This window comes from Raphanus sativus, chromosome 2, assembly GCF_000801105.2.
Source record: "Raphanus sativus cultivar WK10039 chromosome 2, ASM80110v3, whole genome shotgun sequence".
Lineage (NCBI taxonomy): Eukaryota > Viridiplantae > Streptophyta > Magnoliopsida > Brassicales > Brassicaceae > Raphanus > Raphanus sativus.
This window is the reverse complement of record NC_079512.1, coordinates 36,271,357-36,296,568: the sequence shown is the minus strand read 5'-3', so window position 1 is coordinate 36,296,568 and position 25,212 is coordinate 36,271,357. Positions and strand designations below refer to the sequence as shown.

Sequence of the window (25,212 nt, the reverse complement as noted above, 5' to 3'; positions counted from 1 at the left end):
AAAGATTTGCTACAAATATTTACATTTATTTTCGATCCTTGGCGCGCAAAAGGGAGCAATCAAAGATTGAATGGCGGTGTTGTTGTGGTTCTTGAGGATTTGATATCCATAAGTAGAAATTCTAAAGATATTGTGGTTATTATTGGTGCGATTAGGATCTTTTGGTTTAATGAGGAGGAGAACACTATAGGCCTAGCAGTATCATTATATATAGAGAGAGCTGTGACTACGAGTCTGATATCAAACGAACTTTGTTTATCATTACTAAAAGTTTTTTCTGCTCTTGCTGTTTTCATTATGTCTCAAGGTCAATGGGTTGCGAGGTCGGGAGGAAAGAATGTTGAGGTGGCAAAGCCAAAGTTGAGGATTACGGTTCCAAGGTTTGACAATACGGAGCTCATTGCGAGTTATTCCAGGACTTTGATTGGGAGGTGCATGAACCCTCACAAACAAGATATGAAGATCTTGTTGTTCATGCTCCCACGAATCTGGAATGTAGAGGGACGGGTAGCTGGTGTTGATCTCGGGCTTGGAAGATTCCAGTTTGCCTTTGATCTGGAGGAAGACATCACGGAGGTGCTCAAGATGGAACCGTTCCATTTTGATTATTGGATGATCTCCTTGGTGAGATGGAGGCCTGTGTTGGAGCCCAATTACCCATCAAAGATCATCTTCTGGGTCCGAGTTCTGGACATCCCGCTGCAGTTTCGTGCGGCTGAAACTCTCCAAAGCGTGGGAGAGGCTATTGGTGTGGTGCAGGGTCCAGTGGACCTCGTTGGAGGAAGGTACGTGTGGAGGTAGATGGCTTCAAACCACTGGTTTCGTTCTCGATGGAGATTGATTTTGAGCAAGGTGTGGAGATCACAGTGGCCCTGCGGTATGAAAGCTTTTTGGCTTTTGCAGAGAGTGCTCCATGCTCACACACGAGCAGGCTCGATGCCCCAGCCTGAAGAAGGAGGAACCTGTCAATGTTACTGGGGGAGCGGGTGAAGAAGGACCAGGAGATGGTGGATCAAATGTTACAAGTTTTAAGGCGGCGGTTGTTCATGGTTCTAAACCACAAGGAGATAGGAGAGATAAAGGTAAAGGCATTGCTCGTCAGAAGCAAGGGCCTTATAGGAAGGAAGATGCTTATCACCCTTACAAGGAAAAGTTTTCAAGAGGTTATGGTGAGGGGTCCTCTTTTAATGGCAAACATTCGGGTTACGGGAACAGGAATATGGGTCCACAACAGAGAAGTCAAGTTATGAATAATGGTGAAGGTGAGACTCTCCACAAGAATCCAACGAAGCTAATGCTTGATGCCTTTAAAGGGGCGAGACAGGGCTCAGAGATGGGGGCTCCTCCAGTGGTAGCCACGAACGAGTTGGGTTCTGGCTCTAAAGCACGTAAGGCTCTGTTTACTGAGACTACGGAACCAGTTGCCTCGATGGTGCTTCTGGAGCAGGTTGAGAAGGTTGTGGAGGAGGCAACGGTACTGAAGGAACCAGGGGAGATTGATGCGGAGGCAAAGGAAGTGGATGAACAGATGTTACACTCGCAGGCTCTGGATGAGGCAAATTTGATGGTGGAAGGTGTGATTCTGTCAGATACGGAGTTATTGCTGGAGGATGGTGAGGAATTAGAGGATTGGGAACAAGGAGAAATTATGGATTTCGCTGAGGAGGAGGAGGAGGCGACAGTTGAGAACCAAGAAGAGGTTAAACAAACTGATCAGGTTCCTGGCCAGATAGAAATGGAAGAGCAGATGGAGGGGAACGTGACTGAGGATAAGGCAATGAAGAAGAAAGGAAGCAAACCTGAAGCATCTGCGCCAGGAGGACCGTCCAAGAAACGTGGAGTACCAGGATTTGTCTCACCTCGCAAGAAGCTCTTGGCTCTGGCAGCAGCAAAGCAGGGAGAGAAAACAAAGAAGGCTCCCATAAAGCCGAAGCATACGGCTGCGTAAGGTGGTTGCCTTACTAGTTTCTGTTTTAAATCGTTTCAATAATGTTGGATTCCCATATGAAATCTATTAGCTTTAAGTCTGGTGTTGAGGGCAGTACTTGCTCTTTTAATTTTCTTTCTGGTAATGTTTGGATGAGGCAGGGATCTGTCCTTCTTTTGTTCACTATTGAGTGGTCACAGGAATTTAATAAAACTTTATTTTGGCATCAGTGTGATAAAGGTGTTAACAGGAATTATTGGGTATTGATATCTATGGCTCAGTGTATTAGTGTTAAATATTTCTCTGCGAAACTACTTGGCCTTCTATGCGTTGTTTGTATGGGTTGGGAACTTTTTATTCTGAGAGTTTTATATGGTTTCTATATGGATAAGGGGGAGACACGAGAACTGATTCATGTTTGGGTGATGGAGCTAGAACAGTATAGTAATGGTGCTACGATGGTTTTCTTAAATTTGGTATCCTGGCTGGCCTCATTAATCCAGTTTCAGAACCCTATTTGGAATGATTGTGGGATGAGAGAAGTTGGAAATAATATTTTTGCCTTCACATTGAGGATACACGGTAGTAACATGGGTGAAATTGGACAACCTGTTGCTTATTTTATATGGTTAGCATTCTTAATACAGGAACTGAACCGAGATATTTGGCGCTTGACAAAAGTCAATGTTAATCTTTTGGTGATGGTAGCCCGAAGTAACAGGTACCAGAAGTGGGATATCTCCACTGGTTATACTCGTTTGGTGCGATGTAATTGCCAAGTAGTTGGTTTTAATGATTTATATTCTGGCTCAATTATAAGGATTCGCGGACTGGACTTTAGTTTTTGCAGAGATGTAGGGAAAGTTATTGGGCTTTTTTCTTTATGTTTTTGGGATGTTCTTCATGGCCCACAAAGACCATCCGTACTACATATGATGGTGAGATCAGCATTATGGTTCCGAGTACGTGATGAAGCCTCTTTGGCAAAACAAGTGTTGCTCTGGCTGTTGCGGTATGTAGGACATATAGTTGCAGTGGAGTGTCTCTCCTTTGTAGGAGATTGATAGGTTTATAATTCATGAAGATATTAAGTTGGAATTGTCAAGGTCTCGGGAGCAAATGGACTATTAGTTATTTGCGGGAAATATATTATAAACATAAACCAGTGTTTATGTTTTTGTCGGAAACAAAACGAAATTTTGATTTTGTCCAATCTTTTCAGTTTCATTTTGGTTTTACTCATCTTCATACAGTGGATCCTCAAGGCAGGAGTGGTGGGTTAGCATTATTTTATGACTCTAGTTATAAGGTGAATATTATATCATCTAGTAACCGGATCATTGATGTAGAAACGGAACACAAAGGGAAGAGAATCTTCTTATCCTTTGTTTATGGGGAGCCCAATCAGAATATAAGGCAACCAGTCTGGGAAAGATTGACGAGGATTGGTATTTCAAGAATTGACCCTTGGTTTATTATTGGAGATCTCAATGAGATCAGAGGTAATCATGAGAAGGAAGGAGGGACTCTACGACACGCAGACACGTTTTTGGATTTCAATAACATGATAGATAACTGTGGTTTAATGGAATTCCCAAGTTTTGGGAATACTTTATCATGGAGTGGAAGGAGGAAGGGGCATAATGTTAAGTGCCGGTTGGACCGAGCTCTTGGAAACAATGACTGGCATAATATGTTTCCATATTCCCAAGTAGAGTATCTGGGCATGGTTGGATCAGACCATAGACCGATTGTGGCTTCGATTGAGGATAAAGTCCTCAAGTTTCGAGGTTCGTTTCGGTTTGACAAGAGATGGATAGGAGAGGATGGGCTCATGGAATCAATATCGCGGGGCTGGCAATCGAAAAGGGTAAATGATAAGGTCGGAATAGTGGATAGAGTACACTGGTGTAGACATGAGATTTCAGTATGGCGAAAGAACAATCCTCCATATGGGAAGGAGAAAATAAATACTCTCCAGAAGGCACTTGAAGATATTCAAAATGATTTCACAAAGACAAATGAAGAGGTATTGGAGGTGTCTCGGAAGTTAAAAGAAGCTTATAGAGACGAAGAGGAATATTGGGAACAAAAAAGTAGAGTAAAATGGCGCACATGCGGGGATAGGAATACAGAGTTTTACCATGCTTTGACAAAACAAAGACGAATCCAAAATAGGATAATTGGTTTACATAAGGAGGATGGAACGTGGGTAAACTCGGAAGAAGACATTGAGCGAGTGGCTGTAAACTATTTCAATGATTTATTTCGCACATCGTCTCCATCAGGTATTGAGAGTTTTTTGGAGGAAGTACCGACTTCGGTTACGGAGGATCAGAATAATAGACTAATAGCTAAGGCTACTGAGGAAGAAGTACGTGCAGCACTTTTTATGATGCATCCGGAGAAGGCTCCGGGACCAGATGGAATGACAGCATTGTTCTATCAACAATCCTGGTCAGTAATTAAAAATGATGTGGTTTACATGGTTAATGAATTTCTGCGAACTGGGGTTTTTGATGGCAGATTGAATTTGACAAATATTTGTCTAATTCCAAAGACAGCGAGACCGAATAGAATGACAGAACTTAGACCCATCAGCTTGTGTAACGTAGGGTATAAGATCATATCTAAGGTGTTATGCCAGCGGCTCAAAGTAATACTACCAAATTTGATTTCGGAAACACAATCGGCTTTTGTCTCTGGGAGGTTAATTTCAGATAATATTCTCATTGCGCAGGAAATGTTTCATGGGCTGCGAACTAATAAGTCATGTCAGGGAAAATTCCTAGGAATTAAGATGGATATGAGTAAGGCGTATGATCGAGTTGAATGGAGCTTCCTCCAACGGATTCTGTTAAAAATGGGGTTCTCGGAAGTTTGGGTTGCGCTGATGATGCAATGTATTTCTTCAGTTAGTTACAAGGTCTTACTAAATGGACAGCCTAAAGGGCATATAATCCCAGAACGAGGGTTACGACAAGGGGATCCTTTATCACCGTACTTATTTATTTTATGTACTGAAGCGCTTATTGCAAACATAAAAAAGGAGGAGAGGGGAAAGTGGTTAACGGGTTTAAAAGTAGCCCGGGCTAGCCCGGCAATTTCTCATTTGCTTTTTGCGGACGACAGCCTTTTCTTTTGTAAGGCGACGGCGCAGGAGTGCGGAATAATTCTTAAGTTACTTAAAGATTATGAGAGAGCATCAGGGCAACAAATTAATTTTTTGAAATCATCGATCCAGTTTGGCCATAAGGTTCCAGAAGAGGATAGAGTGGTTATTCATGACTTATTAGGTATTACCACTTTAGGTGGTATGGGGAATTATCTAGGCATTCCCGAGAGTCTCGGAGGATCAAAAATACAGATCTTTGGTTTTTTAAATGAAAATGTAAATAAGAAGGTTAATAGCTGGACTGTTCGGTTCCTCACACGAGGTGGCAAAGAGGTCTTAATTAAATCAGTCTCCTCGGCTATGCAAACACATGTTATGTCATGTTTCAGACTTCCGAAGGGGGTTACGAGAAAAATAACGAGTACCACAGCACATTTCTGGTGGGGGGGCAGCGGTAACAAAAAAGGTATTCATTGGTTTTCATGGGATAAAATGTGCACACATAAAGAAGAAGGTGGCTTGAGCTTCAGAGATCTACAAAATTTCAATACGGCTTTATTGGCAAAACAACTATGGAGACTAATAGATAAGCCAGACTGCTTATTTTCAAGGGTGTTTAAAGGAAGGTACTTCCGAAACTCTCATCCATTGGATGAACACAGATCTTATTCTTCCTCTTATGGGTGGAGAAGTATCTGTTCAGCTAGATCTCTGGTTAAAAAAGGGCTAATCAAAAGAGTTGGAACCGGGCAATCGATTTCTGTTTGGAACGATCCCTGGATCCCAGCTCCTCGCCCGAGATCAGCACAACAAAAAAACTCTGTTCAATTCTTAAATCCATCTTTAAAGGTGGAGGATCTCATTAATCCACTCGACAAGTCTTGGAATGTAAATTTGCTTAATGCATATATACATCCGGACGATGTTAAGATCATTAGAGGTATGGCACTTAGCAGAAACCAACGGCCTGATACATATGGATGGGCGTTTACAGAATCTGGGAAATATTCGGTCAAATCAGGATTTCGAACGGAGACCACATATCCAGATAGAGAGGCAAGGACAACACCTTTCGGCCCAAATATAAAACCATTATTGGCTTTCTCCTGGAAATTAAAGTGCTCACCAAAATTGCAGCACTTTATTTGGCAAATATTATCCGGAACATTGCCGGTGTTCAAAAATTTAAAGACACGAGGAATTGAGTGTGATCTTAGATGTAATATTTGTGGAGCAGAGGAAGAAACGGTGCATCATGTTCTTTTCGAATGTCCACCGGCTCTACAAACATGGGCCTTATCAAGGATCCCGTCTCCACCGGGAGTTTTTCCCTCAACATCAGTTTTTACGAGTTTGGATTACTTGTTTTGGAGGCTACCGAAAGAGGTGGACTCAAACTATTTTCCTTGGATTATGTGGTATATTTGGAAAAACAGAAATAGCAAGATCTACACAAATAGGAATGGGAACCCTCAGGAGATATTGCGTATAGCGGAGCTCGAGGAAACATTATGGACAGAGGCACAATTATTGATAGCGGACACTCGTGGAAATGTTCAGTCACCCACCGATTGGCAAACTTTGGGATCAACCAGGGTATGTTATGTCGATGGATCTTGGAAGGAACAAGATGTATTTACTGGACAGGGATGGTACTGCCGAACGACAGACTCAGAAGACAAGATGATGGGGGCAATGAATCTCCGACGTAGCCTATCTCCTTTACATGCAGAATGTGAAGCGCTGATTTGGGCAATGGAGTGCATGAAGACCCTGCAGTACTCAGATGTGGTTTTTGCGACGGATTGTTCTCAATTGGTGAAGATGGTGTCCTCACCCGAAGAATGGCCAGCATTTACTACGCATATGGAGGAATTTCGCCGAAGTAAGACTTTCTTCCCTAATTTCAAGATCCGACATATTCCAAGGGCACAAAACACATTGGCGGACAAGCTTGCTCATGGAGCAAGGAGTTCACCATCAGCTATGTTATATGTCGATTCGATCCCTCCGGTTTGGCTAACTGAATCGGTGGAATCACGATAGAGTAGGTTTATTGTTGTCAAAAAAAAAAAAAAAAAAAATATGGTTTTAATTTATTAGAGCCACTGGAAGTTGTTGCACAAGCATTGGTGACTTGTAAAAGAAATGTTATGTTTTTGTCTGGAGGGGTGCATTTATTTTTTATTTTTTTGGAACTCTATTTTGTTTTGTTTTTCTTAGTTGAACTATGACTTATTCTTGGGTTCACCCCCTAGGGTGAACCTCTAGATCCACCGATCAATATGATTGTATCATTTAAGATTCAATATCTTTTTAAAAAGGAAATAAAATATTATCGAATTATATTATACTTTCAAAATAAAAATTATACTAATCACAAAAAACAAGACTTTTAATCTAAAAAATATATTTTCAAAATATATTTTAAATTTTATACTAATCACAAAAAATGAGACTTTTTACTCTAAAAAGAATTTATTTTCAAAAAAATAATTTAAGACTTTGGATAAATATTAAATTTTAAATCTTAAAAAAATTCAAAAAAAATAATTTAAGATTTATCCAAAGGTTTCGGATTTATCCAAGGGTTTAGGATTTATCCAAGGGTTTAGGGTTTAGGATTAGGATTTAGGGTATAGTTTTCTGTTGATTGTGTTATAAATATTTTTTTTTAAAAAAAAATCAAAGTTTTAGAATTTATCTAATGGTTTACTAAAATATTTAGAGTTTAACATTTAGAGTTTAGTGTTTTTTGTGGTGTTAATTTTTTTGGAAAAAACATATTTTTTGCAATTATTATTATTTTTGTTTATTTTTACTTATTTTTTATTTTTAAAACGTAATATAATTTGCAATATTTTGTTTTCTTTTTTAAAAGATGTCAAATTTTAAATAACTAAATTTTATTGGTTGGTGAACTTATAGTTCAACCTAGGGGTGAACCCAAGAATAACTCTTGAACTATAGCTCTTGCAAGGTTCGACCGACACGATCTCTAATTCTCTATCGGTTAAGACTAGAAGACCACTCTAAATATGAGCATGGTCATAGTCATTGATCATTATATCCCAAGTCCAGTCACATCCAGAAATGTGATTAACCGTTTGATGAACAAAAAAAACTTATAAATGTCTTGGCAAATTAACGTTTGATGTTTAGTTAGTAAATATGTGAAACACTATCAGTTTAGGTTGGGTCTGAGGTCATATATATATATGTAATGTTCAAGCATTTGAAAAAAACTTGTATCATTAGTTCGATTGTTTGGTGTAGCTGTGTAAAGAGATACGGGGATCAACACTCTCTTTTTTTTTAACAAGGGGGGATCAACACTCAAATACACAAATAGGGATATAGAACCATCCAAATGTTGAAAAATCTTTAGCAGAAAACTACGTATCCAATGAAAGAAAGCAAGCGGCCAATGATGTCATGTTAGTTCAACAAACTATGTGTAATAAACCGAACATAGGCAGTGTTAGACGAAAAGGATTCGTGCGAAATTATTTGGGAGAAGAAAGAAAGTTTGTTCGAATCGATAAGGAAGTGACAGTGTGGGGGAAATGGGCAGTGGGGAATCGACACGTACCCTGATTCCAAGTTAAAAGGCTAGGTATCACGTGCCCCCATCATTCTAAACTGTGTCGAGATAGAGAAACGAGCAATCAGTAACTGACACCTGTCTAAATCCGGTAGGAAAGTATGAGAGAACACGTGCGCCCATCATTTTATCCATTGTCTTCCCAAACCTTTGGGGGACCTTCTCTAATTGCACATCTTTTTTACTTTCCCTCTTTAGATTTCGTCCAGCTTGGAAATTATCATTGTAATTCAGCATGACTGCATCTATATCGGATCCGGATCCGCACAACCGTACATATATATTTATTTTATATAATTAGTATATATTTTTAAGATTATTTATATATTTAAATGTGTATATTTTTTAAATACAATAATTTTATATTTTTATTGCTGTAAATTTATCAATTATTTCAAACCATCACATATATATATATATATATATTTATATATACATTGTTTGTCATATTAAATTTGCCTTTGATAATAAAAGCAATTTTTAATTTGTTTTTTAAAGTATCACACATGAAATAAATTGTGACTTTTGTTTTAATATATAAGATAAAAAATAACATATTAGTTTGTTAAAATATCCGGTTTTGTTGAAATTGATGGTTAATTTAAGGCGTGACATATTATTAAACGTTTTTAGTAATAAATGAATGATAATTGATTTTTAGTTATGGTCAATTTTTTTTTAAAAATCACACATGAATTAATCAAGGTTATGATCTTTTTTAATATATAAGATGATCCTAATACATTAATCATGTATCTATTTGTTTTACTTTTGTAGAAACATACAGTTCAAATCTATATGTATACAGTTTTTTATATATAACAAAAAAGTAAATTAATCTATATAAGTATTGTATATCAAACCCGAGAGGTCAAATTTCTCATAAGTATATTTTATTTACTTACTTATATTCCACAAATCATAGTATTTGAATGCTAATCTTGGACCAGACAAATATGTCTCGCATTATATAACAGTCAACTTTGAAATCAACCATTCAAATACATTAAAATCATAAAATGATACAAGTCATCAGAAAGGGCTCTAGCTTGAGACCACTATATTGACCAACACAAAACACATACGAAATAAAACAAACCACAAACAAATTTTATACATGATATATAGATATATCAGAGAGAATGATTGGAGAGTAATAACAAGTTGGGCGTTATTAGAGAGTATCAAGACTCAAACTGACCCAGTTCAGTTTTTTGTGATAGGCGCTACTACATGTCTCGGACATGGAAGACGTTGGGGTTCTTGACGACGATATCATACATGTGAATAGAGTTAAACTTTGAGAAGTCTCGTGGGAGAGAGATAAGATCGATGGATGTTTTCTTATGGAATTGGAGGAGATGGTCGGCGTTGTCTCCATAGTAGTACCTCTCCCATCCAAGACCCTTCAAGATCCTCTCAAGTGATCCGTACGAAGAGACAACCTCGCTGGTCGGAAGATGAACAAGGATCTTCCTTCTCATCCTCTGCTGCTGGCTACCACCGGAGGAGGAAGATTCCGAAGAATCTCCGGCGGATTGGTTGTAAGGATTCTCAACCAGCCTCATCACTCCGTTCTTGTTAAACACCCACACACCAGACATTGTGATGATGATTGTTTATGAACTAGGTTTTTCGTTTTTTTTGTGTGTCTAAATTTGTTTGTATGCCTGCTCTTCACAATGAGCTTGTTGATTTTGATGAGGACAAGTAAACTGTATAGAGGGTTATATATATGTTAGTAAAGGGGCCATGTCAAGATGCTGATATATTTTATGATTACATACAATATATATATTAATATATTTATAATGTTAATTTAGGACTCCAGAATACTCGAAAGGGACGGAATATTATCTATCAATCTTCCACCAGTTTAGATATCATGGTTAGGCGCAAAAGAATAACTCTAGTTCCATAAAATTATAGCTATTTTCTTATTCCAAACCAGATATAGGTAACTTATACATTTCCACAAGGTTGGGAAAAATATACAAGATCCATTGCCTGATCATAAATTCAATCTGATCCAATTCGAAATACTTGAGGTATATTATTTCCAATATATAGATAACTAAATTTAAAGACGATATGGATCCAATCGGGCTTTTGTATAAATTTTTAACATTTATAGAATGAAAATATATTTCAAATATTAACGAAATTAAATGGTTTATTATTTTAATTAATAATTTAGATTACTATTTTGATAGTAGATCCGAACTCGGATCACTATTTTACAGATCTGATAACTCGGACGTCCTAAAGTTTTAAGTGTTTGATTCGTGCACCCTGATGATGAACTAGGTTTTATTTTGGATTTTTTTTTTGTTTTATTTTTAATTTATATGTATTTTTAAAGCTATTTATATGTATTTTGTGTGGTTAGTTTCCTCTTTTTCTTTTTATGTCGAAGAACCTTTGGTAGGATCTCACAAAATTTAGATTCTTGTTATGAAAACCCTTTAACAAAAAAAAGATTCTTGTTCGTATTATATATTTATCTTAAATGGAATGGCAAGACAACTTATGCATGAGCTCATGCGTGACGTAGCAAATGGTTGTGGCAATTAATATATTTATAATTCATAAGATTATTCAAAAATATGAAAATATAAAGAAAATAATCATTTTCCACAAAAGACTAAGATAACCGAAGATTTGATTATCTGAAAACATATAATAAGTTTACAAAAATTCATCATTGTTTCATGATGTTGGTTTCGAGATCAATACAAGTCTTCATAAAAAAATATCATTCTTGTTACGATGATTTTACATTGTTTTGAAATGATAAATCAAAGTGAATGACTATTTTAAAAGAGAATATAATTGCAGTTTGTGAGGAATTCTTGATAGTACTATACACTAGTATATGCAAATAGTTGATATTTGATTAAATGAGATATATAAACAATTTAAGGCATCACTTTATATAAAAATTAAGTGGCCTTAATTAAATGTTGTATGTGTGTCTCATACCAAAACAAAGTAAGTTTTTTACATAATAAATTAATATTTCTTCTTCATCTTAATTCAGCTATTCTTTTAATTTTTTTTTTAAAATGACTAGAAAACTCTCTTTTTATGATTTTTAAGTTTTTATTATTCTCCTTTTCTCTCTTGTAAAGTATAAAATTCTATGTTTGTTCTGTAGACATGTAACATACCATGTCACGTGAATTTCTAATGGTCCTTACTTTCCTTTAGTCTTAGACAATTAAGGTCGTCATGTCTTGCGGAATTCTTCTTTTCTACAGCTTGGGGATAAGAGTAATTCTTAAACCATCAAATGATTGTCAGGGTAATTTGTTTCCCCTATATATTATTTATATTTTTCCTCTGGTCTGTTATTTCCTCTATCGATCTTTGTATAGCTGATAGATCCTTTGGTCCTCGCTCACATATGCAATGGGATAATGACTAGTTTCAACATCAATATCATATTCTGTTTTTAGATGGGTCTAATATATAGCAATAACTCATAATAATACAATGTATATTCTATATACTATTCTTATACTTTTATAAAATTGTAAAAAGATGGACAAAAGTATTCACAAAAAGAAAAATGAAAGAGAAAAGAGAGACATTGATGGGAAAATAAGAGATGTGGGAGCGAAGGCCCTCGTGGGAGATGATGCGAAGCCACACTCACTCAGCCCTCATTCTCCTCAGCACTCACCACTCAAAACAACCACAAAGTTTAGTCCTTTTGTTCCTCTTTTCGTTTACTGTTTTATAAGGTCCATCCTAAGTTGACAGATCTATATTATGCTTGATCGTGCAACTTTTAATCTATTTTTTTTATTTAAGATGTTGCTGATAATTTACTTTGTGGTAATCTAGCTATCATTCTGCGACCCATAATAGTTTCTAATTTTATTGTTATGGCATTACTACTAAAGAAGTTTATATCATTCTATCAAACTATTTTAGTGATATAATATAACCTAAATTAGTTCTAAATGTGAAAGTGGTATGATATTAATTTTTTTTCGTATAGCATTTAATAAATGTGAATTATAGACCGATGAGATATATTTTTTCGTATATTTAATAGATGTGTTATTTTTTCAAAGATACCAACCTTAGTATAAAAATTAATTAAGGTGATGTTCACTTTAAAACAACAAGACTTTCAATCGTTTAATAGGAACCAGAAGCTCTTTGCACATGAATTTTTATTGAAAAAGATCATATTAATTCTCATACTTGCAATTCTTATTCTTTTTCACTTGGAAAAGAACAAGTCTTCATATACAATATTGTACTGTTAAACTAAACTGTAATATACATTGAAATAACTTAACAGAATCATGTTCGCAGACGCACATATATATATACACACACATATAAAGGTTATGTAGCTCTAGCGGTATTCTCATTATGGAAGATATACTCGAGTAGCTAATGAAAGAGCGACTGGTGCCAACTGCCAAGTCACTTATACAACTTATTAGAATAATTCTGTCAAAAACTAGATATCGAATTTGACTCGAAAGTAGTGAATCAAGATATATCATGATCTATTTTATTGATGATTATATCAATTATATATCTGCTGGGCGTGTAGCCACTTATGTATTCATATTAGGCTTAAGCATATTACTTTGAACCGAAAGAGTACACGCTAATTAATTATTAAAATTTATATACTTTGTAGCACACCTTAAAAATATGAATCAATATTCATTAACGCCTCAATGATGAGATGTCGTATACGCAAGTTTGCAAAGAGAATACGAACTCCTAGTTGCCCATTCGAATAACTGGTAAAAAGCCGAAACTTTTTAATATTCGTGTTTATGTATATGTATTATGCGTAAAGAAAACAATATATACCTAATTAGAACATAGATTCGACAAATAAAAAAACGTGTTCTTCAATGTTATATAAAGATAATACTAAGAATAAAATTTATGCTACGCGTTTGAATGATAATATACCTAAGCAACGTCTTTGACGTAATCCATTGATTATTTAAAAACGAGATATACTGTGGACATATCAGTTTCAGTAGGCGTTTTCATGTTTTTTGGCAAATTTTTAAATATACAAACTTACTTCTAACTTTTAGTTGAAATAGTTTTTCGTTTTTAGAATTTTAATGTTTTATTCATTTTTTGTTAATAATTCACATTTTGTACTTGTTATGAATAGGGATGTTAATGTGGGTAAAATAACTCAGCCCAGCCCAACCCACAAATAAATCAACCCAATTTATATCCAACTCTTGAAAATCCAGAAACATCAAGGTTAAAATTTAGCCCATAAAAATAATCCAAATGTGTATAGGTTTACCCATGGATACCCAAATTACTGCTTTATTTGTTTTAAAAAGATCATGTAAAATATTAATATCATTAATGTGAGATATTTTTCCGATTTTGGTGGGAAAACTCGGTTTTTCAGTTTTGGTAGAAAAATTCGGTTTTCCGGTTTTGGCAGAAAACTCGGGTTTTGGCGGAAAACTCGGTTTTCTGATTTTGGCGGAAAAATTCGGTTTTCGGATTTTGGCGGAAAAACTTGGTTTTCTGGTTTTGGCGAGAAAACTTGATTCTCCAGTTTTGGCAAGAAAAAGTTTTGGCAGGAAAAACGAGTTTTGGCGGAAAAACCCGGATTTCTGATTTTGGCGGGAAACCCCGGATTTCTGGTTTTGGCGGGAACTCGTTTTTCCAGTTTTGGCCGGAAAACCCGGATTTCGGATTTTGGCGGGAAACCCCAGATTTCCGATTTTGGCGGGAAAATCCGGTTTCCGGTTTTGGCAGGAAACCCTGGATTTCCGATTTTGGCGGGAAACCCCGGTTTTCGGATTTTGGCGGAAAACTCTGTTTTCCGGTTTTGGCGGGAAAATCCGGTTTCCGGTTTTGGCGGAAAAACTTGGTTTTCGGCGGAAAAATCCGGGTTTTCGATTTTGACGGAAAAATTTGATTTTTTAGTTTTGGCGGGAAAACTCGGTTTTCGAGTTTTGGGAAAAAACTCGATTTTCCGATTTTGGTTGAAAAACATGTGTTTTAATTTGTCGAAAACTTTTTTTTGTTTTTAACAGAAAAAAGTTTTTGCAAATTTTTTTATTTAATTAAAATAGTGGAAAATATAATCCCTTTTATTTTATATATATGAAAACCTATGGGTACCCATTACCCTTTTGTTTTACCCACTATAAATATAAATTTTAAAATTTATACTCATGATTGACCCAATTAATTTTGGATGGGTAAAAACCCAACCCAATATTAGTGGATTCGGGTAAATCCATGGGCAATCACCCATGTTAACATCCCTAGTTATGAATATAGTTTCAAGACGACCATCCTAACTGAAGTTTATTTTGTTATCTTCTGTTTGTCTTGTTCAACTTGTAACACAGTTTTAATGCACAGAATGCAAAAAACATGCCTGATCCCCAGAAAAGAATAACACGAATCGGTTTTGCTTCAAGCAACGAGATGAATCAAAGTAGCCTTACACATACGAGTTAATCCCACAAACAGAACAGATCAAACTAAGCCAATCATGCAATGCAAAAACAACCAGACAGCACTTACAGTGCTCATACCGAAAAAATAAAGGGAACCTAACAAATCCGAAGTTTCTCTAGAAAGTCTTCTACATAATTCTGATTGGTAGGAACAAAAGGGACAGATTAGGCTAAAGAAGAGCCTATTTGCAGTTCTGTAGATGTCTCTCATTTGATCTTCTTAATGATGCCCTCGATGACTTCTTCCATATCAAGAGCCTTCATTGGAGCAAATGGACGTTTCATCTCCTACATAGTGACATTAACATTAACATTATGTTCATTTTTTTATTTTCTAAACTGAGATCGAAAAGGTAAACATATCAACAGTGTATACTCACAATAACTAACATAAAGAGCTGCCTACAACACTTAGAAAGTCAACTAACAAAATTTTTACCATAATTTATGTTGTTTCAGTAGATATAACATCAATTGCGTATACCTCATCACTCGAACGGAACAAATCAGAAAGGTAAGACAAACTGAGATTTGTTATAAATAGAATAAGAAGTCTTACCAAAAGACTGATGAATGTTTTACCACCTTCCTCTCGGATCTCAAAGCAACCACGCCTTGGCTGATCAAGCACACCAAAAAAAAGAAAAAAATATCAGCCAAGAAACAAGATTTGTTAGCAACCATTAACGTTACAAACATGGTGAGCATTCATGACAAAACATTCAAAATTGCCGTAAGAAGAAAGACCTTTTCAGGGTTGAGCGTCACGGTGACGCCAGGAACAGCTCCCTCCAGACCTTCCTTCACCTGAATGGCCCTTGTCTTGAACGCATTGCATTGTTTACTTCAACAACATCACAACAAAGATATAACAAGACACAACATTATGCGATATCAATACGAAACCCTAGCAATAAGTGATGGAAACCCTAGCCGCTACACCCGAAACCATGTTCTCAACATACAGTTCAGTAAACATCAAAGCACCAAAAGCGCTTTCGCTTCAATTTGGAGGAAAGAGGCCCCACCATGTTCTCAAGAAATCTAGTAAAAGCCCTAACTTAATGCTCATACCAGTGCTCTATAACAATCTTGGGCTTCGTCGAGTCTCCAACCTCCTCCTCCTCCGCAGCTTCTTCCTCTTCCTCATCCTTCTTAACTTCCCCAGATGCTTTCTCTTCCTTCTTCGCCTTCTTAGCTCCTCTCCCAGTCTCAGTCGATGGCTTCTTCCTCTTCGCCGGCGACGCAAGCTTCTTCACCTGCTTGTTGACGACGGATCCAGCAGCTTTAGCGCCGTTTTGTTGAGTCGCACTTCGAGTTCGGCGATCCATGCTCCGAGTCACTCTCGACGAAGTTGGTGCCTTTTCCTCTCCATCTCCCTTACTCTTCACCGGCGCCATTGTACGGGAAAAGAAAAACAGAACACAAAACAAAGAGACAGGCTTTCGTCTGAGTACACAACTCTTGGAGACTCTCAACTGAAGATGTTCTGTCTCTGACTCTTTACTTTACTTTTTTTTTTGTTTGTGTTGATTGATTTCAACGGACGGTTAAGATATAGTCCCAGTTGTTCTCAAAGGATTTAAAAACGTCTGACCGTTCGATTTGACTGAAGGGACCAGGAGCCACGTCTGATTATGATCTCTATATAGTGCGGTACAGTTGTGTTTCCAAACGCCTTGCCGTTTTTGCTATTAATGGGCATGACTACTTGCCGTTTCGAATTCCAAAGATAGATTCCTAGTGGATATAACTTTCTCTAGTGAGTGATTCACACTGATTTTGATCAACTTTTTAAAAGCTTTTTGTAGTTCTTAGTGGATATAATATAACCATCAATAGGTTAGACGTAGTATAAATATATAAATGCTAAAACATCTAAAGGAACATTACTTCATGAATCGCAATTCAAAGTTTTAATAAGCTAGCAAGTTCTCAATGCTAATAATGTTTGTTAACCATAAACAAAATCAAAAAACACTCAAGCTACTCTTGTTTGTGTCTGTGCCAGGCTCAAGACCCAACTTTGAATCACAGCAATATGAATGGTTTACGAGTATTTAATATCACAAGGCGGATGCTTCTGGTAAGAAGAGCTTAGACAAAGACCAAAAACAGGACAATGTAGCCAGCCGCCTTTCAAACCAGCGAGGTGTAGTTAGGGAAGAGATACATCAACCGGTCCAGAGTTTCAGGGTTAAACTTCCGAGCAAATAGATAACATGGACGTTGCTCTCCTTTCCATAGACACGGCCTTACTGTCGTCACTTTCTGCTTTACCGAATGGTTAATGGATCAATGACAAAACATTTCCAAGAACCATGGTTGTTACTACCAAGAAGAAGACTCAGTGTACTTTACCTTTAAATCGCTTGTTACATGGTAAGCAAGTTGGACGGACTGCATATCAGATCAAAACAGCAATCTTAGGTCGTGGAACAAGACAAATCTAAGGGACACGGAGAGATGAAAGCAAGAGGGACCTTGATTTTTCTGAGGAGGTAAGGAGTGATGTCTCTTGCATTGTATAGTCTCGGATGCCATTTTCCCTCTGACCAGTCAACATGTGTCACCGACCAGTTTGCTATTCCATTTGGATCAATCATCTGAAAGTAAAGAGATCATTAAGCAATTGTGATGGGAAGTGTTAAAAATAAAAAGAAAAAGAAAGAAGCAAAAGCAAGGAGTACACTTTTACATTGAAAAGAGTTGGGAAATAATGTTCGTCCGCATAGCAGTTGCGTCCTTCCATCTTCGGCTATGAGAAAAACGTAAGCCGTTAGGTACAAAGGAGTACACTGACATTGTCTTTAACTTGCCTATATGCCTAAGTTCTTTTCATAATAGATGATTAATGAGAGGTTTGAAGAAAGAAATATGATCAGATACAACATTAGCACATGCTACACAATATGGTATGACAAGTTATTATATCACACAATTTGAGAGAAACAATTGAAAACAAAAAGCTTGCTTACCCTACAGTAAAGCTTGAATTTTGTGTAGTAAAGACTGTCAGCCATGACGACTATAGCATGTCTCCTCTTCATTGAAAACCACTGGGAAACCATTGATTACAGAGACGCACAAGAAAACAACATCAAAGCTTAATTAGAATCAACTAGAAAAGAAATACAACCATCATTATCGGTAATGATAAAAGTATGATATACTATCTTTTATTACATAACGGCATACCTGTGAGCCCTTCCGAAAATCCTTCTTTTCAACCTCAGGCAGCATATGTTGAGAATACCGACCATTCCCATGCGGTCCAGGATCCTCGAAACTGAAACCAAAACATCCAAGATCAGAACACATTCCACCAGATGACTGAGTAGCAATAACAAGTCATAAAAAAAAGGTTGAACCGCATGGGTAAACTTACCAATCAATGTAGCTAAGATTAGCGAAGATCAAGTGATTATAGATATACTTAAAGTCGAATAGCGGTACACAACTGCCAGCAATAAGAAAACAAAGAACTAGATTAGTCAATCACATCATGATGACCTTAAAATAACCTACACAGTATATATATAAGAAATAGTTAAATTCAATCACCTACCTATCTGAAAGCAACACAAAGTGTTGGTTATCAGGATCAATGAGAGCATGAGCTAATAGCCTTCTTTCAGCATCAACCATCGATATCTGACCCCAAGCAACCTTGCACAAATATCATCAAATTATATCGTCAGTCAAAACTATTTGCATGAAAGGTGTACCAAAAAAACCTCATCCACCTTGTGACTGTGAATATCTCGACCAACAAAGTAGTTGCTAGTGTGCGCAGGACTTTTCTTTGACGCGTGCACATAAATCGAAAACTTGTTCTCATGACCCTGAAACCAAACCAAACAAAAAAAAAAGAATGAAACCAACTCTTTTAATATGCAATGAGGTTTAACTAAAGGAGAGAGAAACTTACACGGAGGAACATCTCCCAGAGAGGCTCAAAAGGCAAAGCCCCCGGTGTCAAGAACATAAAGGCAATCTTGGGATTGGCTGTCTTAGACTCAGGTAGATTCATGATCTCATTGGTCACAACCTGAGCTGCAGCTTCGGTATCAGTGAGTTCCCTTGAAGGCACGAACAGGAACTGTTGGTATAACTGACATCCAGGACCAGAAAACATGTAGCAAGTCACAGAGTTACGCGGAGGATATATGAGTGCAGTGATGACAACGAGCGTAACGAGAGCAACCAAAGTGATGATCCATCTCGGGCCCTTAAAAGGAGGCCTTTGGCGAGACTCTGACATAGCTTTGCAAAAAAATTCTCTTTTAAGCTACCACACTATATACGCATCGAACTCATCTCAGTCACACCTGATCAAAAGTAACAACCTTTACATCATATAGGTGAGGTGACTTAAACTCCAACAAACACATAACTACAAAATTCAATTTTGTTTCAAAGCCAATCGAGAGATTTCAAAAGATGGAGTCTTTTTAATCGGAAATGAAAATTTCAGATTTTAAGAAGCGTGTAGCACTTTCCATCGTTAAAACTAAGAGTGAATCAGACAGAGCGTAACACAAAAGATCGAACCATAAAAAGGAGCCACGGAAGAAGCGGGGAAGGATACGAACAAAGGGGCAGGAGAGCGATTGAGATAAGCCCTCGAGGAGAATCTGATGATCGTAGAAAGATTCGCTCACAGGAGAGTGTGCTTTCGCGAGATTATCTGTCTTTCTCGTACTCTCTCTCTATGAGCACTAGCCACTAGAAACGGTCACTGTAGCTCCAAATGAGGAACGAACGTCCTTCTCTTTTCTCGTTTTTCAATTAAAGCGTTTTTTAATTTAACCCATTATCTATATTAGTTAGATTTGTTTATTCCAGTCATTAATTCGTAATTATTGATTTTATTACTCCACGAAACCGCCAATCAAATCGAATCAATTAGATTTTCTTGTTTAATTGTAAAATAATACCCATATATCCAACTTAAATGTATATAATTTTTGCCTACGTGATTTTAAATTTTATTTTCTCTTTAATGAAAGGTGAAATTGGCTTTACTAATGCTTTATCCTCAATTTGATATCATTTTATTCGGCACATGTGCCAGCCACTCTCTTCCATAAAGACTCAACAGTATCAAATCTTCATACTTTACTTGTGTTCTAGATTTTTAATTTTGGTATAATTTTGTAGTTTGTATTTGTAAGAGATATGTATAATAATGCTTTTTAACTTTAGGATATTAAAAATTATGAAAAATATTACATTCATTTTATTTATTTTTAACTTGTTTTTGCTTTATTTTATGTTTTTAATAATGAACGCACATTTTTATATATCTTTGCATATGTCTAACTAAACTTCTTTATTTTTCTTATTTTTATTAGTCTTTTCATTAAGACTTTTATACCATTGTTCTCTTTATATAATAAATAATAATTTTAACAAAAAATTTTATGTTTTCGAATTTTACCTTTTCAAATTTGAACTTTTATAATTTTCTTGTTTTTTTTCAAAATTTCTTTTTAAAATCAAAATTATTATTTTGAAACAATTTTACATTTTTATATATTTTAAGTATTTTATTTATATATTTATTAGAATCCAAAATTTTCACATTCCAAAAACCTTACCCCACATTCCAACTCTAAAACCCTGAGTAATCCTAGGATTATAAATGTTTTTTCCCGTTTTAAAAGTGAAGATAAAATTGTTAGTATAAATATGAAAAATGATATTATGACACTGGTATTTTTGGCAATTTTCTATTTTTATATATATAGTAAGTACATTTGAGTTTTTATTATTGTGGTTAGGTTTAATACTCAAAATATTGATTATTTTTTTATATTTTTGTATATATTGGAATGTGCTTGTATTTTTTTATTTCTTTTACATATTTTATTTTATAATTAACAATTTCAAATAATTGAACATGAATATATAATTCACTTATAATAGGAAATTATTTGTTAAAAAACAGAATCAAAACATTATTAATTATCATTTTTTAAATAAATTAAATATACTGATTGGGATCAAACTCTAGAGTTTTCTTATTTTTCCCTAAGAAGACAATTCTAAAGAAACAATTTTCAAATTAACACACATTGATTAACTTAAGTATATTTTTAAAACTTTGTGGATTTCCGAGCGTGTCTTTATCAATTATCATTGCAGGTTTGAAGACTGGGAGCTAAATTTCTTTTCAGTGATTGTATTTCCAAGGTCCGTTAGCAGTAGTGAAATATTCTAAATTTTGTTAAAAGTTTTGGTTATTTGGGTTTGCGGATCCTGTGTGACCTTTTGCCGTGGGAAATTAGGAAGTTTTTTGTTTGTTTGTTATGTTTGTTGTAGTACAGCTCTTCTAGCTTGAGGCATAAACCACTTTAATGTACTTACCACTGTTTCTTTTTTCATTCATAGGATCATCTCCTTTCTTCAAATTGGTTACACAGAGTCTGTTGGTTGCACAAAAAAAAAACAAAAAGGTTACACAGAGTCTGTCTATTTGCTTCACCTGATTTTGTTGGAGATGAGTCAATGTCAGCTAATAATTAATTGAAGAATTCCAAATTCTAAATCCTAAGTTCAGTTAAGTATAGTTATTAGAATTAAAAACCACTCATACCTCTTGCTGGAATAATTTCATATTGACTGAAGGGCGACTTAAGAACTAACGTGTATTCATTGGTTCTAGATACAGTGAGATGGTGAGGCCGCAGAGAGAAGAGACGGCTGTGGTTGGCTCTGTTAGAACCAAAACAGAAAAAAAAAGAAAGGACCAATATAATTCTGTTCTGTTTTTTCAGTGGCGAAGACTTTTGCATAGAAACACTATTAAGGTCAAAAGAGTGGCTCAAATTTTGTATACTACTAACCTCTTTTTTTACTACATCATAAGCTTCAAGTACTGATATCTCAATGGTGACGAAGTTGTGGCCGCTATTGGACACATAAGGACTACTAATTGTCTTAACGAAGCAGTTTCCATCTCTTTTTGATAGTTATACAAAATATCAAAGACACCATTGGTCAACAAACAAATTGTTAATGTTTTCTTGAAACGGGGAAAAAACAAAAGTACCTGCCAATGTTTCAGACCTCATGAATACTCCGAAGCAGATCTGAAAGCAGAGTTGGATCCTGGTCCCATTTTCTCCGTGGGCTCCTAAAAGAAGACGAATACCCAGGAAGCAATGATACAATCTTTCTTTCAGTGTTGCATCGGAATATCCAATCTCAGACAGATGATGTTTCTCCTTGATGACAAACCTCTTATGAGATATTAAAGTCATCGCTAAAGAAAGAAATACTCTTTATTGTTGATAAACTCCTTCCCTTCTTCCTTAGTAGCAATCTCCTGTCATGTTACGGTTTCTCCTTTTTTAACGAATGTTTCAGTTTCCTCATGGAGTCAAACAGGAGCTCATATATTATAAACATAGACTGCGGCTGCTTGTATCTTGCATGTTAGCCTTCTTGGATTAGCCTACAAACTGCTGTCTAGTTGGCTTCTCCATCCAACATGCTGTGAAGCTCTGTATGTTCAGCGGTCACGTACATATTGCATCAGAAGATAATGGTACATAGCCAACAAAAAAAAACGTGAGTCAATAATGCACCTCAGTTCCATCTTTATATATTTATCCTTTTCGAACGTGTATTAAACCTAGAGTAAGAAGTCAGAGTCTCACACTTTCATGTAACTGTAGTCTTCAGGAGCTATAGCTCTTCCAGTCTTTTGAGAGCAGCTTTAGTTCTTTACATCAGATCTTTTTGTCACAAACTTGAATTCCCTTCATGGTAGCAAGTTATATTTTAGTTCTAGTTGATGATCAAGATAAATTTAAAAGCAAAGAGAACGAAATTAAATAAGTAGGAAATGATGAATAATATACCTCGTCTCTGTTTTTGATGTATGTGTCCTTCCTTGTTCTAAAGAACACATTCTTTCTCCAGCTGGGTCCATGATTTCTGAAAGTCAGTAACTGATCAGTTAATGGAGGAAGATAGATTCTAAAGTTCACAGTATATAATACTATATATTATATATATAACTAATCTAAGATAAGGTCCCTATCAGATCAGATAAGTTCACAGTATATATTAAGGTATATAGAAATCTGGAGATTTCATCTTAGATGCTTCAAAGGTCTTTTCCGGAGTGACTTTTTATCAAGACTTACCTTCAGTCAGAGCCGAGAATATGTCCGGGAAGTTTGAAAGAACATATGGGAGCTCCAGAGTTTTGAGTTGGTGAGAGATGATCCAGTCCTTAACTCTTCCTAGCTGCAGTTGAGTCTCAACCACATCATGTCTGTCATCTTGAAGAACTCAACAGATAGGAAAAATTAAAAGAAGTTCTATTATTTGATAAAGTCAAGCTTTTGTGCTGATATTTTTCTGTAATAATCCACCTTCATACCTACGTAGCAGGAAAGATGTACAGCGGAGGCTACAAATCAACATATAATCGAAGCTTCAATCAGTTACTCTGGAGAATGGTGATGCCAATTAATGCTAAAAAGAGTGGGGGAGTGATCGGATTCATGTTAATTCTTGGTTACATGTGACAGAAAGAATGATAACTAAAAAGAGAATGATATTTACAGCCGTTACGGAGACGACGTGAACTCAAAGCCAAGGCCGTTCCGCGCTGCAAATCCATCCACATGAGCTTTTCCACCATGTTTGACATTCCTAGCTCCCAGAATTGTAGCAGCCTGGCCTCTACACCGGATGAGCACCGCTTCGGCTTCAAGTCGGAGAAAAAAAACATTTGGGTTATAGCCATCAAGAACAAAAACAGAGAGGATGAATATTAAGAGATGAATATGAGTGAGATGTGTAGGAGAGAGATGTGAAGAACCAAAAACAGTGTAAACAGTAAAAAAATACCTATAAACGAAGAACACAAAGGTGCGCAGGCACAGCCAGGATTAGGGGTTCCTCTCTACTTGTGTGGTAGCTGCGCCTCGCGGAGAGCAACGCGAAGAGACGATGGAAAGTCAAAGTCCAACACCAGTGCGTTTCATTTAACGCCGCCACGTGTCATGCTCTGGTCGCGTGAGTTTTATGACATGGAATCTGACGTGGAGCCCTCAGGAGTGAGGGACTCTACTTTATAATAATAGATTTTCATTTATATCAACGAAAAACCAAATACATAGACCGACGATTACCATAATCCCGGTAAAAGCAGTCCGACGAACCAAAAGAAAGATTCCCGGAACACAACAGCCCATACATGAGAGACACGAATGAACAACATAAAAACCAGAGCATGAACCATCCTTAATACAAACTTGATCTAAACTAGAAGAAGTGAAGACACCAAATAAAGAAACTTTACAAAACAATAAACAAGAAGCACGATGACTTGAAGTGAGCCCCTTGAACGAGACAAGGCGAGGATGCATCCAAAGCTAAAACCTCCGGCTTGTGACTCCTCCTATAGAGAATAGCCCATGCGATTAGGAGACCAGTGCTTCGAAATCCAAGAGACAGAACAATATCAGTTTTTAAGTCTACAACTTGAATGGCGATGACGGAGATAGAATGTTGACGAAGATAGAATGTCACGAGACACCGAGATGAAGCAAGACGAAGATAAGAACCCGATCAAATCTTTTGGTTGAAGACAAGGAGCGAGAACAACTCATAAAATGGGTTTTAACCATTCTCGAAAGATCAAGAAGGCCGAAGATCGAGACCCAAAATGAGCCAAAGAGAACACAAGCCAACCATGCAAATCATTCAAACCGAAAAACAGGTTCTTAACGAGAAGGAAAATAAAAACCCAAACTCAATTTCAACTAGATCGATCAAATATAACACACAAGATCAACATGCAAAGCTCTCATCTCATGGAAGGGATAAGATCTAGAAAATCCAAAACCAAAGAAAAAAGGAGAACTAAAACATGAAGATCTTAACCGATTAAAGCCCAAAAAGGATGATTCAAAGAAAGCTAAACCCGACTCCGGCTCTGAGAGAGCAACCGGAGTCGGAGAGGAAGCTTCAACAATGGAGGATTGATGAGAGAAACGCAGAGGATTTTTTGAGGAGGTCTTCGGTTCCTATTATTTTCCTATAAAAAAATAAAAAT

At 36.4% G+C, this 25,212-nt stretch overlaps 4 protein-coding genes across 4 annotated transcripts; 1 reads left to right on the top strand and 3 right to left on the bottom strand.

Annotated features, from left to right (window-relative positions):
• The first annotated feature begins 297 nt into the window (after positions 1-297).
• Positions 298-1,948, top strand: LOC108839562 (uncharacterized). The gene is made up of 2 exons (XM_057004369.1): positions 298-785; positions 904-1,948. The coding sequence occupies exons 1-2, from the start codon at positions 298-300 to the stop codon at positions 1,946-1,948; spliced, it is 1,533 nt and encodes a 510-aa protein (XP_056860349.1).
• Positions 1,949-9,628: 7,680 nt separating this feature from the next.
• Positions 9,629-10,365, bottom strand: LOC108820022 (flowering-promoting factor 1-like protein 1). The gene has a single exon (XM_018593018.2). The coding sequence runs from the start codon at positions 10,248-10,250 to the stop codon at positions 9,876-9,878; it is 375 nt and encodes a 124-aa protein (XP_018448520.1). The 5' UTR covers positions 10,251-10,365; the 3' UTR covers positions 9,629-9,875.
• A 4,702-nt stretch (positions 10,366-15,067) lies between these two features.
• LOC108820012 (uncharacterized) lies at positions 15,068-16,655 on the bottom strand. Its single transcript, XM_018593011.2, has 4 exons — positions 16,206-16,655; positions 15,879-15,975; positions 15,691-15,750; positions 15,068-15,419 (listed from the first exon to the last, which is right to left on the bottom strand). The coding sequence occupies exons 1-4, from the start codon at positions 16,529-16,531 to the stop codon at positions 15,339-15,341; spliced, it is 564 nt and encodes a 187-aa protein (XP_018448513.1). The 5' UTR covers positions 16,532-16,655; the 3' UTR covers positions 15,068-15,338.
• A 355-nt stretch (positions 16,656-17,010) lies between these two features.
• On the bottom strand, positions 17,011-19,925 carry LOC108839560 (glycosyltransferase BC10). The gene is made up of 11 exons (XM_018612311.2): positions 19,686-19,925; positions 19,063-19,462; positions 18,878-18,976; positions 18,700-18,800; positions 18,520-18,591; positions 18,330-18,420; positions 18,110-18,190; positions 17,830-17,889; positions 17,615-17,737; positions 17,493-17,531; positions 17,011-17,402 (listed from the first exon to the last, which is right to left on the bottom strand). Exons 2-11 carry the CDS (start codon positions 19,393-19,395, stop codon positions 17,271-17,273), a joined length of 1,131 nt encoding a protein of 376 aa, XP_018467813.2. The 5' UTR covers positions 19,396-19,462; positions 19,686-19,925; the 3' UTR covers positions 17,011-17,270.
• Between the last annotated feature and the right edge of the window lie 5,287 nt (positions 19,926-25,212).

Coding starts and splice junctions, on each gene's coding strand:
- LOC108839562 (XM_057004369.1), top strand. CDS start 298: ATGTCTCAAGGTCAATGGGTTGCGAGGTCGGGAGGAAAGAATGTTGAG. Junction 786..903: donor GTGGACCTCGTTGGAGGAAG/GTACGTGTGGAG, acceptor TGGCTTTTGCAG/AGAGTGCTCCATGCTCACAC.
- LOC108820022 (XM_018593018.2), bottom strand. CDS start 10,250: ATGTCTGGTGTGTGGGTGTTTAACAAGAACGGAGTGATGAGGCTGGTT.
- LOC108820012 (XM_018593011.2), bottom strand. CDS start 16,531: ATGGCGCCGGTGAAGAGTAAGGGAGATGGAGAGGAAAAGGCACCAACT. Junction 15,976..16,205: donor AAGATTGTTATAGAGCACTG/GTATGAGCATTA, acceptor ATGTTGTTGAAG/TAAACAATGCAATGCGTTCA. Junction 15,420..15,690: donor AAACATTCATCAGTCTTTTG/GTAAGACTTCTT, acceptor GTCACTATGTAG/GAGATGAAACGTCCATTTGC.
- LOC108839560 (XM_018612311.2), bottom strand. CDS start 19,395: ATGTCAGAGTCTCGCCAAAGGCCTCCTTTTAAGGGCCCGAGATGGATC. Junction 18,801..18,877: donor GAGATATTCACAGTCACAAG/GTGGATGAGGTT, acceptor TATTTGTGCAAG/GTTGCTTGGGGTCAGATATC. Junction 18,421..18,519: donor AATCTTAGCTACATTGATTG/GTAAGTTTACCC, acceptor TTTTGGTTTCAG/TTTCGAGGATCCTGGACCGC.